At 39.8% G+C, this 13,527-nt stretch overlaps 1 protein-coding gene across 1 annotated transcript in view; it reads right to left on the bottom strand.

The window, feature by feature from the left end:
* The window catches only part of ACE2 (angiotensin converting enzyme 2), a 52,137-nt gene extending 39,065 nt beyond the window's left edge, over positions 1-13,072 (bottom strand). Inside the window, exons 1-2 of the mRNA XM_084788987.1 lie at positions 12,830-13,072; positions 11,317-11,605 (exon numbers count right to left, since the gene is read on the bottom strand). Of these exons, the coding sequence (XP_084645113.1) occupies positions 11,317-11,502 (186 nt within the window). The 5' untranslated portion in view covers positions 11,503-11,605; positions 12,830-13,072. The remainder of the gene's footprint in view (positions 1-11,316; positions 11,606-12,829) is intronic.
* Between the last annotated feature and the right edge of the window lie 455 nt (positions 13,073-13,527).

The raw sequence follows: 13,527 nt of genomic DNA, 5'->3' as shown, positions 1-13,527 counted from the left end.
CAGTTCTCCTACATGTTTAAACAATCCTAACAGTGTGACTTGTGACTAAAGAATTCTCGTAAGGATTAGAACAATTAACAAATAATAAAGTGCTCACCAGAGGGCCTGACACATCCTAAGCATTCAATAGATGCTGTCTCATTGTGTAGAGAGAAAAAAAATCATTGTCTTTACGTTGTATATGTATGTACGAGTAGGATGCATATCTGGAATGCTTTCTCAAAGCAGCACAAGTATATAATAACACATGTGCCACAAATGAGTCAATAGGTTTCCATACTTAAAAAGCAAAAATCAAACAGGGGTCCAGATTATTCAAGTGTTCATAGAGGAGATGAGACTTAAGTAATCTTGATTTAAGTAGGAGTTAGGTGGCTTTAGAATGCTTTGAAAACAATTTGCCTCCTTTTGGGTTTAATCAACCCCATATAGTGGAAAAACATTGTGTCACCATATTTATGCATTAACCAAGGGTCCTAGCAAGGTATTGGAGCTGGCAGTCAACCCAACATTATTCTATCCTGGAACCTATGATAGACCGACTCTGCGACAGCTTTCAGGATGACTGCCTGCTAAATGACCACACCCATGTGTGATATCCTCTTTCATGAGAGTAGACTTATGACTTGCTTCTGACCAATCACATGGAACAAAAGTAGCAAGATGTGTATATTTACATTATGGAAAGCTGTCATTTGTATCTTGTTAGCGGGCCCTTTCTTTTGTGGACTGAAATGCATCAAGGTACAGAGTTATGAGCTATCCCATGGAAAGGGCTACATGGCAAGAAACTGAGGCTAGCCACTAGCTAACATCTTGCCATAAACCAAGAGCATCAGTTCAGCAGTGTGCAAAGATCTCAATGTTAACCCTGGCCACACCTAGCTTAGCAGTGAGATTCGATCAACTACTACTCAGGCCTCAGATGAGAACACAGCTCTAGCTAGCACATTCAATGCATCCTGATGAGACCTAGAAATAGAACAAGCATGCTTGGACCCCTGATCTACAGAAATGTGAAAGAAATGTGTATAAATTGTGTGTGTGTGTGTGTGTGTGTGTGTGTGTTATACACTATGAGACTTAAAAATTACTTTACCTTAACTTGCATTTTTGTCTCTCCTAAACAACGCTCTTTCCCAAGCTATTCTTTTACAGCTTATTTTACAGTTTATCTCAATTCCTCCCCATAAGGCTCTCAAGCCTAAATAAAATAGACACCCTAGCTGTTATGCAGAGACTCAAACTAGTTCATATGCACCTAGGGAGTGGCTAATGGCTACATGTAAATTATGGACCTGATTGATGTATGTATGAAGCAATTTATATTGTTCCACATCTTAAAGGAACAAGCTCAAATGAAGAAAGTAGCTTACCACACTCCCTCTGTGCAAAGACAGACAAGAAGAAACTAAAATATCCAATCTTTGGTTTGGTTTGGTTTGGTTTGGTTTGGTTTGGTTTTTTGAGACAGGGTTTTTCTGTGCAGTCCCAGCTGTCCTGGACTTGCTTTGTAGACCAGGCTGGCCTCGAACTCACAACAATCCGCCTGCCTCTGCTTCCCTGAGTACTGGGATTAAAGGTGTGCACCACCATGCCTGGCAACAGCCAACTTTTCTACAGCCACCCATAGGGGTTTGAACACATAAGGGTTTTTGTTTTGTTTTTAAAAGAACAATCAGGGGGCATTCACTCTCTGACTTGCATTTATAACTGTAATGAATGCCTTATTTCTATCCCAGGAGACTTCCTTACAGTTCCAAGAACTACAAGTATAAGTTCAAAAATAAATTCTAACTCTATATGTAAATTAAATCCAATAATTTCTTTATGGTTTTAAATGTCTTCATGATATTTTCTCTCCTTAAGCCATAGGTCTAGTGGCCCCTACTCAAATTGTGATCATTTTATTTAAACAATAATTTAGACAAATAACACATATTTTTTTATGTAAACCTAAATCTTTGTCTGTCTGTCTGTCTGTGTGTCTGTCTCTCTCTGTCTCTCTGTCTCTGTCTCTCCGTCCCTCCCCTCCTCCTGCGTGTGTGTGTGTGTGTGTGTGTGTGTGTGTGTGTGTGTGTCCCTGCACGCGCATGCACACGTTATGTGCTAGAAAGGGGACTGTGACAGAGGAAAAAGCCATGTTAAGGGAGGAGAGAAGGGAAAATAAAAAAAGAGAGAGACTATGACATGAAAGCGGAAGAAGGCCCTATGGTGGCGGGTAAGACATAGACCAGCAAAAGAGGAGCAGGAGGATGGAGTAAGAGAGTAGGGGCTGACTATGAGCAAAGTATACATGAACATGCTACAATGAATCATCTTACTTTGCAGGTTATCATTTGAAAATTAAGTTAAAAGATAGTGAATTAAAAAACATTTTGGATTAAGGAAAACAAATATAGTTATCCATGTTATTATAATTATACAGAATTAGTGTTATGTAAACTTAGTATTTCCCAGATAAATCTTTATGACCAATATTTATTTGTTTTCAAAATTCTAAATCAGGGCTTCATCCTTTAATCAAGGCTGATAAATTATATCACCTGTTCATTCTTAAATGCAATTTTATTGGTAAGCCACACATCTGTTCATGCCATACTGTTTGTGGCTGCTTCTGCCACCCAACTGCAAGGCTTGGTGGTTTTGAAGAAACCATAAGGCCTTCGAAGCCAAGAAGATCTACTGCTCAACACTTAACTACCAAGATTGTTTATCTCTGCTGTCAATGAAGAGCTATCATAATTTTTAAGGCCTGTGAAGTATTTATATGGTGAAATATGCAACTATTCCGTTGAAAAACTGTGTGACACACAGATGAATACAGTTTCTTCTTGTGATAAAATGCAAGATATAAAAACACTGGCACCTATTTCCTCTTTTTCTAGAGGCCACCATCCCCTGAATGAAGCTAAACCATCACCATTGGTAACCTCCTAACCCTGAACCCATGGCGGTTCTCTGAAGCCAGAAAAATAAAAAGCTGCAGAGAACCTTAGCATCTCTCTGAGACCTTATAGTCCAACCACCTCCCAGGCAAAGCTCTACCCTCAAGCCCCATATGCTGCTCTGGTTTCCAGATACAGCCCTCAAGGTTTCATGAAGCTCAGAGGACAATGCTGCCTTGGTCACTTTTTCCAACATACCCAGAGACTTGCAAATGGAAAAAAAATGTGTCCTATTCAACAGATTGTGTAACACAAGTTATATGAATCTTGTCACCCCATCCTAGAATTCCAAAACCTTTCTGTATTTTGCAAGAGAGAGTTGACGTTTTAAGTTTTTAAGCACTTGGAAGCAGTTTTCCTTTTTCCTGACTCTTCTCTTCTGGAGGAGGAGGATGCTCAATCCTGAATCCCAGTTTCCTTGCATCCCATGCCTGCTATATTTGTTGTGAAGCATGGTGTGGAGCCTTTAGAAGCAGGGATTAACTCAACTGTGTTTCCTTAGCTAGAGACTAGCTGTTTATTTAGCATGATCAAGCCCTGAGTTCCTCTGGAGACAGGGATAGGGAAGGAAAATGGGTATGCCCAGAGACTATATTGTAGAAAAGCTGAAGGGCCCAATAGATCACCAAAAGGATAAACATTGCCCTCCTATTCTCTATAAAGAACTTTGGATTTGAAGGGGGAAAAAAAGACATAGTTGGAAGGCAATCTTCAAAATGCTCTTCAGGGACATGGACAGGAGCCGGGGGATGGCTGCCATAGTTATTGCTAAATACTTACTCTCTCTAGGAATAAAACGGTCCAGAGACATTGTGTGCTGCTGGAGAGCCACTGACCTTGTTCTTAAAAGCCAAGCATGCATGTTTTGAAAGTGTTGTTAGGAGGCCCTGATTTCTCCCTAAAACATTGGATCTTTGTGTGCAGGAAAGTCAGGATTGAGTTGAATTAGAAATAAAAAGGAGTTTTTGAGGGCCTAGGAGATAGCTTAGAAAGCAAAGCTCTTGTCACGCAAGCATCAGGACCTGACTTTACTCCTGGAACCTACGTTCAGGTTTAGTGGCCCCCACCTGTAGTTTCAGCACAGGGGAGACGGAGCCAGGAAGATCCCTGGGTTTTCTGGCCAATTAATCTAAACAAATGGTGAGGTCTAGGTTCAGCAAAAGACTCTGTCGCAAAAATAAGGTGGATAGATCCTGGGGAGGGACACCCATGGTTAACCTTTGGACACACACACATGCACACACACTTCCACAGTCATACGTACACCTATGCCTTTGAGGCAGATTTACAAAAAAAAAGCTTCTTTCAAAAATCAAACTACAACTGGGCGTGGCAGCACATGCCTTTAATCCCCATGCTCAGGAGGCAGAGGAAGGCAATGGATCACTGTGAGTTCAAGGCCAGCCTGGTCTACAAAACAAGTCCAGGACAGCCAGGGCTACACAGAGAAACCCTGTCTCAAAAAAGCAAAGCAAATCAAACCACTGTAAACAACAAAGAAAGTTTAATGCCTAAAAAAGAAGTAGTGCCATCTTTAGTTGCTGCATACTCAGTATGTCTTGTGAAGATTTGTTGTGCAGCATGTTACAAGAGTTTGCACCTATTGTTTTCCTGAATTTCTGAACTAATTGGAAGCCTCTTTTGTTTTTCAAACAAAAGCCTTTACAAATCAGCTTCTGAACTAACCTATTAGTGCAGAGACATAGAAGCAAATAGAAAAATAATCTTTCCTGGGAAACATTTCCAACTGTGCAAATAGTAATGAAATTTTCAGTTGAAGATGTTAAGTGAAAGTGAACTGAATATAGCTAAACTGTGTGGGATGTGCTATATCAATTAATTATTATCCTGGTTAGGTTTTTGTTAACCTAACAGAAGCTAGGGTCATTTAGTAAGAAGAAACATCAATAAGTTAATGCCTCCGTAGACTGGCCTATAGGCCAGTCTGTGGAGCATTTTCTGGATTAATGACTGATGCGGAGGGGACCATCCTACTATGGATGCTGCTGTTCTGTCACTGGGTAGGTGGTCCTGGGGTGTCAAAAAAGCAACCTTATCAAGTCACCAGGAGCAAGCCAGTAAGCAGCATTCCTCCATGACTTCTGCTTCTTTTCCTGCCTCCAGGTTGCTGCCTTGAAGCTCCCCTGCCCCTGACTTCCCTCAATAATGGACTATTACACAGACAAGTAAGATGAAATAAACCTTTTCCTCCCTAAGTTGATTTTGGTCAGTGTTGTATCACAGCAAGGGAAACCTAAGACACTTTAGAGACCCAGCTTGTTTATTCTTCAATGATTTCTGTTGAAATTGTATATTATTTTCTTACCAGTTTTTATACAAATCCACTGGGGAATAGGGTGATCTTTGCTTTTATTTCTGGGCCAGGAATAACATCATCTTAAAAAGTCTCACAAAAAGACAAGATTATAGATGGAGTTAGCCACACACCCCACAATGGCAGGGGAAAGTAGGGAATTTCAGAACCCCATTTTGAGCCAAAAATTTTTTTCCTTATCCCTGTTTTCTGTTTTCTGCTTCTCTCTAAGTAAGCACCTTTCAGGACATTATATGGATAATGTTTATGGCTTTGTTTTATTTTCATGCATGCTCTCACAACTCTAAGTAACACATACTATGCCAGATCTGTGGCCAGTAACTCCAACATCCTGACTCCTGAAAGTTACCTTAGAAAATGGTACAAAAATATTTAGTTGACCTCGGTAATGTCACCATGATAGGACATGAACACACAGTCTACAGTCTACCTATATGCCATACAGTCTAATTTCCAGTTCTGTATGAATTATCTATTATAATAATAATACTATCTAAGAAACAACAAAAAGCCTCAATGGCATGACGGTTTATTATTTATGTGCCTAAAATAACTTGGAGTTGGCAAGTCTGCTGATCTTGGCTGGATTTCCGTGCAACTGTGGAAGTTGCCTCCTGCTTGGGCAACTACTCCTCTCTCATTTATAGTTGGCTAGTCTAGGCAGGTTCTCTTGGCAAAGACAAAGGTGTGAAGGACGAGCCCCATTGTTCAAGCCCATTAAGCCACTGCTTTCTTCGCCCTTGCTTAATACAAATCAAGACAAGTGATGAAGGACACACTGACTGAACCTGCAGTGGGATGGGACTGCAAAGTGACATGATATTATTATAGGAAAGGATGAAGACTTGGATCCATCAATGCAATGGCCCGTACTTCCTTAACCCAAGGTGGAGCTGCAACCCATATGTTTGCTTAAATGCTTTGAAAGCCTCGTTAGAGTTCTCAATGTCTCACATTTTTTAGATTAAAGTTTTACAGGTCTTATCAGCTTCACCACCTGTAGTGTAAATAGTGCTTCCTTCTATTTACTCTGAATTTCTCTCTGATGTGCTTTCAGCTGTATTGCTTTTCAGGTAGAAAAAGATTGAGCCAATACAACTGTCAACATCCTATCTTTTCTTGCTCCAGGTCACACTTTTCCTTTAGGGAAGTTTTCTGCAACCCACAGCCATCTCTGGCCCCTCTAACTCATTCTGACTATTCTTTAGAGGAAGAGCAAAAATCCACTTCTTTCTTTCTTTCTTCCTTTCCTTCTTTCTTTTGATTTACATCTTTACTCTAGCAGTATGTTTTTAATGGCTTAGAATGATGTTCTCTCTTTCCCTTCTAGAACCATCTGTAGTCATGAAAATGTATTTAGTTAATTTCTTCAAGAGACAATCCGATATGACTTCTAGCTTCTTTTCTGATCAGAAACTATTTCTTATAGTTCATCAGCTCCCTGAAAGAGCCAACTTATACACAATTTGAATTTCTCAGGCCAGGTACAATTTATGCAATTCCATAATATATGACACCTTTTGGCTGTAAATGGTTTTTTGTTGTTGTTGTTGTTGTTATAGTTAGGATTATTCTTATCAAATACTTTCCTATGTATTAGTGATATTCTTAAAACCTTCTTTGAGCATTTTATAGATATTTATTTTATGAGAGAGCTTTTTTCAAAACTCACATAACCTCCCTGAAGCAATAAATGCATCACACAACTAAGATCAGAAAAACCTAATGACCTCAGACCTCAGTGGTGAATGCAAGTCTTTACTTGTTTTCAATTAAGAGCCAGTTATTGCTAAGCACATATTAAACCCCAGGAATTCCAAAACTATTTCTTTGCTCTGTCCAAGAAGTTTATTTGTCATTAACCCCTAAAAATATAAACTATAGCATCAGATAGTCTAATTCAAGCAAAATCACAGTTTCTAATTCTGCAAGTCAGTGCATATCTAAGGACAAGTGTTGATCTACAATAAAACAGACTAAAGTCAGTAGTGTGCAAATTTATGGGAACACATTTTCCCCTTTGCCCAGGAAAGGCCTGCTGTGAAAACACACAGACAAAGGCTGATATTTCTTAATTCTTGACCCTGAATTCTCCACTGACAAGGCCAAGAAGCAGGCAAAGGAAGGAACATGATGGCTTTTTCCCAGAAATGTATTTCCCAGCAGCTGTTCTATGAATTTCAGAAGTTCCTCAGAGCTTCCATCAAATCAGACCTTTCTGGGGCAATTTTTCTTCCAAACCACCTGAGCTGAGCATGTAGCTCAGTGCTGAGCACTTACCTGGCATTCACAAGGTGCTGAGTTACATCCCCAAGCCACACATCAAAAAACTAAAAATACAAACTGCACACTTGAGACACCAGTGAGACAAACCCAATGAATAATATTTTTTATGAAGTTTAAACTAAATGCCAGGAACAGCATCCACTTACACACACACACACACACACACACACACACACTGAATATTTTCTAAATTCACCATTCCCTTATATTATATTATTAATACTATGATCATAATTTTATTCAGTTTACATCTGAGTTAAATGAATATAAAGGAATTTAAGCAAGCTCTGCTATACTAATAGATCAGTGCCTTGCTCAGCCATCATCAGAGAAGCTTCCTCCTGTAGCAGATGGGAACAACCACAAAGACTGTGCTGGGCGTGGTGGCACATGCCAGCACTCGCTCAGGAGGCAGAGACAGGTGGATCACTGTGGGTTCGAGGCCAGCCTGGTCTACAAAGCGAGTCCAGGACAACCAAAGCTACACAGAGAAACCTTGTCTAAAAAAACAAAGAAGAAGAAGAAGAAGAAGAAGAAGAAGAAGAAGAAGAAGAAGAAGAAGAAGAAGAAGAAGAAGAAGAAAAGAAAAGAAAAGAAAAAAGGAAGGAAGGAAGAAAGAAAGAAAGAAAGAAAGAAAGAAAGAAAGAAAGAAAAGGAAAAGGGGAAAAAACCAAACCAAAACAGAGACCCACAGCCAGATAGTATGCACAGAGTGGGAGACCTTAGAACACTCAGTCCTATGTGGGACATCTCTAACAAATCCCTCTCCTCAGAGCTCAGGGAACCCCGAGGAATGAAGAGGAGGCAAAAAGGGTGTAACAGCGGGAGAGGATGGAACACATCAAGGCACAAGGCACTCTAAATCAACAAGATTAACACACATATGAACTCACAGAAACTGAGGGAGCACACGCAGGGTCTTCTGCACAGGTCTGCACCAGATGTGGTTCTAGGGCTGAAGTGGACACATGCTCCCACCTCCGACCCAGAAGCCATCTCTAATTGATAGCCACTTGTAAATAAGAAATTAATTTTCTCCAAGAGAGACTCACTGGGGGAAACAAATACTCTTAAGGGTAGGCCGCATGCCCAGCAGTAGATGACCAACGGAAAACAAACTCAGTGGTCTCTTTGCAGGTTCCTTCTCTCCTAATACTTTATTGGGGCTTTTCCTTTTTGTTTTGTTTTTTAAATTATTTTATCTTATTTTTTATTAGAGTCTCCCACCCATCTCCTCTCTCTTTCCTACAGGTCCTTTGCATATATATATTACGACTTCCAGTTTAATGTTTTTATGGACTTCCTGAGAATACAGGTGAGTGAGTTTCTATGGCTATATCTGGGTTTTGTGCTTCTTCTTCGGCTCTTCTGTTTGTTTGTTTTGTCCTAATCTGATGTGTTAGTTTTTTTCTATCTTCTTTTATTTTATTATTATCTCTTAGAATTCTGTTTTCTAATGACAGACAGAAAGGGGATGGATCTGATAGGAGGGGAGATGGGAAGGAACTGAGAGGAGTAAAGGAAGGACAAATTGTAATCAGGATAGAGTATATGAGGAAAAAAGTCTATTTTGAATAAGACAATTAAGACCTTCGGCTTTTAAGATTCAAAGGACGATCTAAACTCAGGCTGCTTGGCTCAACTTCATCCTTGCTGTATTATGGTCACACTCCTGTGTTCACTCATTGCCCTTATAGCGTAGCGTATCTCAGTAATGTCCTGTAATACCTGTCCACTGCCTAGCATATAGGAGAATCTCAACACATGAAACTAGGAGAGAACAAGAAGATGAACAATTCCGCCCTCCAATTGCCTCCCCCTGCAGGCAAACCCACACGGATTCACCCAAGTGCTTTGATACACCTTTCAGCACTTTCTGGCAAAGAGGATATGGAGTCTCTTGTCATTTTTCTTCAACTTAAATGTTATTTTTTTTCCTTTAAAGGGTGCACACTTTTCTCCAGTTTAAAACATCTGATGATTTATACTCTTCTATTTCTAGTTTTTGCTCTAATCAACCTGTATAATTAAAAATGATAACATCTTGGATTTTTTTTTTTTTGCACTGTGCCACTGATCCAAACCCCGTCACCATATAATCTCAGGGATGCTTTCAACAAACATCATTACATCTTACTCTATAATGGGACTTCTGCATATGTAGGTCCTCAAAAAAACAATTATGTACCTCTTCAAAAACCCTAACTTCCTCCTGCACTAATAATGATGTCTTCCTGTTTTCCTAAATCCACAAGTATCAAGATTTCTTTTGGTATTTTTGTATACTTGATGAAGCATATATGAGTATTATTTAGGGTTTTTTTTTTTCCACGAGTGAATAAACTAAGGCTGGGGCTGGAAAGATGGCTCAGTGGTTAAGATTATGTATTTCCCTTGCAGAAGATGCAAGTTTGTTTCCCAGCATCTATGTTGGGTAGCACACAACAGCCTGTAACTCCAATATCTCTGACCTCCGTGGGCACCAGTAGTCATATGTGCGCATGGCGCATGCGCTCCCACCAACCTCCACACACAAAACTTTAAAATAATAAAAATAAGTCTTAAAACTAAAAAGTAACTAAGACCCAGACTGCGATTAATGAACTAAAGTTTACTCAGCTAAAAAGTGGAGGAGTCAGAATTTGGGTGTCAGTAGTTTAGCTCCAGGCTACCTAGCTCCAAAGCATGACTTTAGTCTCACCATGAGCCATTCAGCTGAGAAAAACTACAGAACACATAGACACCCCCAACAGAAATCAAATAAAAACTGAGGAGAAAAAAAGGTTACACTAAAGAGAGCAGGAGTAAGACCAAAACGTGAAATCAAATAAAAGAAACCCGTTTGGCAACATTCGATTTTCAGAAAGTATCTTTGGCTTTCTTGAACTTTAAAAAAGTGGGGTGGGGGTGGGGAAATCGTAGCATTTCAAAGGAGACAGCCATTCTGACATTCACCCTGTCCTATGGATGGCAGTAATTTAAACACACAGCACCCTGGGCATTTGAAAGAAACAAAGCTACCGAGCTACAATTTTGAAGGAAAGTATTAGTGGAAGAAAAACGACATGAAAGTCTTTTTTTAAACAGTTGCTCAATATTCCACCACTTAAATATATTTAAAAGGCACTTCAGGATCTGTGAGAAAAAAATATCCTAAGCCCTTACACTTGTCAAACAAAATATGCTGCTTTCCCAGAGTAGGCTGAGATTGTTCAGGACTAGTTTAATTATAGCTTCTCTTCTGTGACCTCTGGAAATTCCTCAGAGCTCTGTGACAATGAAAGGAAGAAAGAATTCCCGGGTCCAGTTTCACCTAAGCCATGGTTACCTTAATTACTAAGCTGCTGCCTTCAGTAAACCTCCACTTGCATTTTTCAGTTAATGTGTCATTTGTAGTCCCCGGATAGTCTTGTTGGCATTATAGGCTAAAGAAAATTATTGACTTAATAATTTACAACATTTCCATGAATGCTTAGCACCCTGAGTATGAGAACAGAGATGGGAGCTTTATCAAACATTTTCACTTGTTTCTAGAGTCTGGGCAGAGAATTCATTCATAACAATTTTACAAATGAACTCTAAGGTCATTTGTATTTAGTCATCTGGGACACTAGGATCAGTGCTACAGAGGCAACCATTCATCCTTACACTTCAGAGATTTCTATGATTTCCCTATCCAGTTTTGTAGGCAGTAATTCTAATTTTTAAGAAACAACCAATATCCCCTGGGTAGCCTTAAGAACTCACCATCTTTTGGGCATTCTCTTCCGTAATATTGGTGTTATAATTCCAAGAAGCAAGTGAACTTTGATAAGACAGGTCTTCAGCTTTCTGGTTAAAGCTGTCTAAAAATGTCTTGGCCTCTTCCTCGATGGTAAGCTGAGCAGTAGGAACAGCGAGAAGGCTGAGAAGGAGCCAGAAAGAGCTTGACATCTTTCCCCGTGCGCCAAGATCTCATCCACTGAGCAACTTTCCCTAGAGTAAAATCTCTTCATGAGTTTTTCTCTCTCATCAGCCTTTGAACTTGGGTTGGGCACTGAGAAGGGAAGAAAAAAAAAGGCAGAAGAAGAAACAGAAGAGAACAGTAAACAGGCTGCTGGACCAATATGAAGTTAATCCTGGAGAGGACAGATATGTAAACAGATTTTTTTAGAATGATTTTTTTTTAAGTAAACTAAATAAAGGCATGTTATTCATTAATCCTAGAAAACCTTAGCTCTGCTAACATTTTATGGCCAAATCAAAACTTGGACATTTGGTTAATATGTTCCTTAAAAGCTCTTAGAAATACACTGAGAGGTCCTGTGATTTTACAATAACAAAAAGGGCTAGAATCAGAAATCATGGGAGACATATTGGAACTTTTAACCTTTTCTGACAATTATATCAGTAAATTATCTCCTCTCCTCCCTCCCTCCCTCCTTTGGTTTTTTGAGACAGGGTTTCCAGGGTTTCTCTGTGTAGCCTTGGCTGTCCTGGAACTCACTCTGTAGATCAGGCTGGCCTCGAGCTCACAGAAATCCACCTGCCTCTGCCTCCTCAGTGCTTGGATTAAAGGAGTGAGCCACCACTGTTCAGCCCCATTCTCTCTATTAATGCCAAGCAAATGTTCACACACACACACACACACACACACACACACACACACAGGCACACACACACATACACACACACACACACACACACACACACACACACACAATCACTTTCTAGGTTAACAGCTTCCCTTCCAAATAAACAACCTTGACTTTGTCTTTATGGAATTCCTCAAAAAACAAACAAACAAACAAACAGAAAACAATTTTCAGTCAGGTGTGGTGGCACATACCTTTAATCCCAGCACTCAGGAGACACAGGCAGGCAGATCTCTGAGTTCGAGGCCAGCCTAATCTACACAAAAAAACTTTATCACCAAGAACCAAAACAATTCTTTTAATTTCTCTGTCCATTTAAGAAAGTATAAGACGTGCCAGCTTTAATCCCAGCACTCAGGAGGCAGAGGCAGGTGGATCTTTGTAAATTTGAGGCCAACCTGGTGTACACAGTGAGTCCAGGACAGCCATGGCTACATAGAGAAACCCTGTCTCAAAAAACAAAAAAATTAAAAGAAAGTATAAGACTATTTTCCACTATATGGGTTTAGCCTTCCCAATGTGGCCTTCACAGAGTTTCAAGCTGTCATTTTCTATGTCTCAAGAGACATGTTAAACTCTAATTCTGTGGCTGACTTCATCATGCACCTCTTTTCCCTTTCACTTACCTGCTTAAAACTTAGCTGAGATCTCAAGGAAGTAACAGTGGCTCCCATTATGAAATCCAAAGTGTATCCATGTCAAGTCCTGGGCATCCATAGGCATGGGATTGTGGCCATATGTACTCCAAAGAGATTTTACTGTACTGATTGTCCTGTTGAAATTCAGCAGCTGGCTCCGTGTCCTCATTCCAAAGATGTATGCATGGCATAGATAAAAGAGAGGAGCCTCTTTAAATGGCAGGGCTCATGGGCCTACTTGGTTGTGATTATGAAACCTTCACACAAAGAAAACGTTTCTCCATCCAGAAAAACAAGTCTTCCAGGTTCAGAAGAAATGGTAATAACCAAGGCTGAAAAATAATTCCACTACTTTACTTTATTCCAAACTTGGGCAGACAACTGTAGAATAGGAAAAAGCAGTAATTGCTCAAAATGCTTTGTGTGGTAATATTTTATTTAAACATCACAACATACCTATGGGCAAATATTTACATCACCACTTATGGACTGTGAAATTGAGCTTAAGTAGCTAAACCTCACTATATTAATAAGGGATGGAACCAGGCCATGAATCCGAGCTGGCTGGCTCTAGAGTACAGGCTCTAAGCTAAGTTGTATGCTAAGAACAAGAATGGAGCCAAACATTGCTAAGGGAGAAGGACTTGTATCTTTACTGAAGATGACAGAGGCACCATCTAGTTCCA

This window comes from Acomys minous (genome assembly GCF_964271855.1).
Source record: "Acomys minous genome assembly, chromosome: 7".
Taxonomy (NCBI): Eukaryota; Metazoa; Chordata; class Mammalia; order Rodentia; family Muridae; genus Acomys; species Acomys minous.
The sequence above is the reverse complement of the archived record's forward strand: the minus strand, read 5'-3'. Positions and strand labels throughout refer to the sequence as shown.